Source organism: Schistocerca americana, chromosome X, assembly GCF_021461395.2.
Source record: "Schistocerca americana isolate TAMUIC-IGC-003095 chromosome X, iqSchAmer2.1, whole genome shotgun sequence".
NCBI lineage: Eukaryota > Metazoa > Arthropoda > Insecta > Orthoptera > Acrididae > Schistocerca > Schistocerca americana.
In genome coordinates, this window is record NC_060130.1 from 510,287,938 (window position 1) to 510,291,834 (window position 3,897).

Genomic DNA, 3,897 nt, shown 5'->3' on the forward strand with positions numbered 1-3,897 from the left:
GACAGCCCGTCAGAAACTGAACACAGATCAAGCATGAAAACAGGTAGGTGTAATGGACTGTGAAAAAAAAAAAGAAAAATAAAAAGAGTGAAGAGTCCAAGGATAAGCAACATGGAGCAGCCAAAATTAGTAACGCCGTCGTGGTTAAGTGGTCACGGTATTGGATTGCCAAACGAGCCAGTCGTGTTTCAACCTCCGTCGTAGGATTTGTGCGTGTGTCGTGGTGTAACGTCCGTTTGCAACAGCGAGGTGTAAGGTAAGGGATATTTAATGACAGTTGATTCTGCACAACTACTCTATTAGCAGCCGAAAGAAAGTGGCCTTCGAGTGGGAACCGCAAACGTTTGATGACAAAGCACGCCATCAGTGGCATTACGTGTATCGTATGGTAAGGATCTCTTCTCGACGCAAGTAATTTGTACGCCCGGTGAGCGAGTGAAGTATGCCTCCTTACCTGATGTATGTGTTCGTATCTATGCGAATGTGATCACTCCCAAGGAAATGATGAAAACATAATACAGTGGAACCTCGTGTAGTGAGCACAATTCATTCCAGAATCTTGGTCGTAGTGCGAAACACTCGTTAAGCGAAACAATTCATCCCATACAGGTTAGTGTACAATGCGATAATGCGTTCCACACAGAAAGTACTAAAATGTTTATCTTATGCCATTTATTAAAAAAAATATACATACAGTTTTATGTATTTTATTATTCAAGATCCATAACTAATTCTTTTTTACTAGGAAACTATCTATAGTCATTTGTTTCTGCTGACCTTTCAACACCTGGCGAAAATGAGACACAGCATTACCGGCAGCTAAATTTCTAGCGTTCGTATACACTGTCTTATTAGGGTGATGTTTTGCAATGTATGATGCTACCTATGCCTATGCTTTCAGCATTTCTCTTATTGTGCCAGAAGATTGCTGCTTTGCTGTTACCTCCTTCATCTCCCCTGAAGAACCTCTCTCCACAACTTCCTGGTACAAAACACAACTGCAACTCCACTAGCTCTTCGGTGGTCATTTCTTGACTGTGGTCTTCCACATGCTCATCAATATCATTGTTATCCAATGCTCTTGGCCAAAGACACGATCTCGTTTACTACAGGCTCCACATGTACTGACTCAAATGCGTCAGAGTCACATTCGACGACGCACTCCGACCAAAGCTTCTTCGAAGCAGAAGTGAGAGTTCTCTCGGTAGCCCCTTCCCATGCCTTTTCGATCATCTTCACGCAGGCAACGATGTTGAAGCGCTGTTCCCAAAACTTTCTGGGAGTGAGACTGGTAGCTTCGGTCAGCTCAAGGCAATACTCGAAGAGTGCCTTAGTGTAGAGCTTCTTAAAGTTAGAATTAATCTGCTGGCCCATAGGCTGGAGTGACGGACTGGTGTTGGGAGGCAGAAACTTGATCTTCATGAACTGAAGTTCTTCAAGGATGTGGTCTTGTAAACCTGGAAAATAGGAAGGAATGTTGTCTGTAACAGGCAAGACATGGAATGGCAGGTTCATCTCAAGCAAATATTTTTTCAACGAAGGGCCAAATACTTCATTGAAACAGTCACAACGAAGATCACGGGACATTATAAAGCTTTGTACTACGCTTATCGCATATCTGACCGCTACATCTCTTGGATCGTTAGGAAAGTTTTGAATGTACTGAGAAAAAAAACGTATGATAATAGCTATGCCCTCGCCAAATGAAAATACTTTTAAGCACGTTGAACAAGATTTCTGGCGGAAATGGAATACACCAAACTGTATGGATAGTATGGATGGCAAACATGTGCTCATAAAAGAACCAAAAAACAGCAGATGTCTTTTTTTTTTTCAATTACAAAAATTACTTTTCCATCGTTCTCCTTGCAATAGTGTACGTCAATTACAAATTCATTGTTGTAGATATGGACTCTAATGGCAAAGAACGTGGCAGCCGTATTTTTCAAAAATTCGAGATGGGGAAAAAGATTGCCAAGAACAACTTTAATTTCCCTGTATCTAAATGCCTTCCAAACAGTGATATTTTATGGAGCACTTCATACCAGGTGATGAAGCATTTGCACTGAGTAATTAACTGATGAAGCCATACCCTCGAAGAGTTGCACGACTAGATCGGGATGAAGAAATTTTTAAATATCGTTTGTGTCATGCTCTTCGAGTAGCAGAATACGTCTTTGGGTCGTCGTCTCAAATATTTAGAGTGTTTTATACAACAGCTGCAGTTTTACCAGAATCAGTTGATGACCTGATTATAACAGCTTGTTGCCTACATAATATTCCGCGGGATGCTTGTCTTGAAGGTCAACCAACTCCCTTCTATCGATTGAAACACCGACTCAGTCAACAAGTCTGTTTGAATTGGCACATAACGGAGGTTTTTCAAACAATGTCGGATTTGAGACGAGAGATAAGTTTAAACAGTACACTGGGCAGAGTATCATGCTAAGATAATGGTACAAATAACCGTAATTGACATTCGCTGAACTTTTCTAGTTAATTTGAATACTAGCTACAATTAAACATATATAAAGATATCTATATATTTCGATATTTACGAAAATTATTGAATTATGTATCATGCTTATACATACTTATGTAAATGCGAGTAAACGGCAAATAAAGTGGGTAGATATAAAAATAATGATCACTGTTTTTATAGAACTCCTTCCCTGTATCTTTCCATATACTGTCCTTTAGGGTATTTTTGTATGCATGTAATTTGAAGTCATATAGTTGGGGGTTGACACAGACCAAATCGATCAATTTTCGTTTTGTTCGCTAGTAAAAGCCATTACGCTCGGCGACACGCGACACCACTGGTTTGGGAGCACCAGTCTCGACCGTTTCATGCGCGACAGATACGGATATGATCTACAGCGCGACTCTTATCGCGCCCTGCATACGAGCTCACATACGAAATAATATAAACTAAGAGTGTCATTATCGCAGGCGATACTTGTCTCTGTCGCGTATCTCTGTCGAGCGCCGCTGTCACTGCATTCGGAATGCTACCTTCGGTCTACCCATCTAGCCAGGCGAAGACGGCATTCAAGGTGTCAGACCACCAAACTGCTGGTTCGTTCGTGTTCTTAGTCATGGCTTTTTTTTTTTCATCCGATATTTTCTTTGGTCCATCTGACAATATTCAAATGATAGGAATACCTTCCTTCACCTCTCTCAATCAGGCGGTACATTTTGCAATCTGAATCAGATATGTTTCCCATGAGCATTGCGGCGAGATTTCGTTCGTGTGTTGCATATGGTGAGACACCTGTTTATGTCTTGCCTGTTTCTATGATAAGTTTCACCCCACTCGTTGTGAATATGTTCACAAATCGATGATCACCTGGGGTTTGCACAATACTTTACTAATGTTTTTTTTTAATGTACAATGAAAGGAACTTTAAAAATGCGTACTTATTTGATTATTAATTACACCTCCCGATGTTTTACTTCAATCAAAGGCAAAGGAAAGTACTCTTGTTATTAGAATGTTATCAGACACACTGGATAACAATGTCGAATAAAGGAGAACAAGGACCACAAATCCAACACGAACCCACAGTATCTTAGTCTAACACCTCGACAGTGCCCCTCTCCCTTCTTTCTTCCCTTTGCAGGTGGTCGGGACGGACGTTGGGTAGCACCTATTCTAGTTGATCGTTGAATATTTAACTCATCTTTTTCTCCAAATTTCCAAACAGGCTGAGCTACCATGCTGGCATTACTCGACCGCCGTCCTAGCATTCCCTCATGAAGAATTAAGGGTAACTGAACTGCAGCACGAAAACAAGACTTTCTGTAATTAACCATATCCTTGATTTTTTAAAGAAGTAGAGAGTTTCTAGCAAAGAGCCGAAACATGCCTCTTTATTTTCAATATAGAACATCCTT

At 40.6% G+C, this 3,897-nt stretch overlaps 1 protein-coding gene across 1 annotated transcript; it reads left to right on the top strand.

The window, feature by feature from the left end:
- Positions 1–1,690: 1,690 nt before the first annotated feature.
- LOC124556098 lies at positions 1,691–2,069 on the top strand. The gene is made up of 2 exons (XM_047130123.1): positions 1,691–1,820; positions 1,876–2,069. The coding sequence occupies exons 1-2, from the start codon at positions 1,691–1,693 to the stop codon at positions 2,067–2,069; spliced, it is 324 nt and encodes a 107-aa protein (XP_046986079.1).
- The last annotated feature ends 1,828 nt before the right edge of the window (positions 2,070–3,897 follow it).

Excerpts from the sequence above, each read along its gene's own strand:
- LOC124556098 (XM_047130123.1), top strand. The coding sequence starts at position 1,691 with ATGCCCTCGCCAAATGAAAATACTTTTAAGCACGTTGAACAAGATTTC. Across the intron at positions 1,821-1,875 it reads AGAACCAAAAAACAGCAGAT|TGTACGTCAATTACAAATTC; the intron begins GTCTTTTTTTTT and ends TCCTTGCAATAG.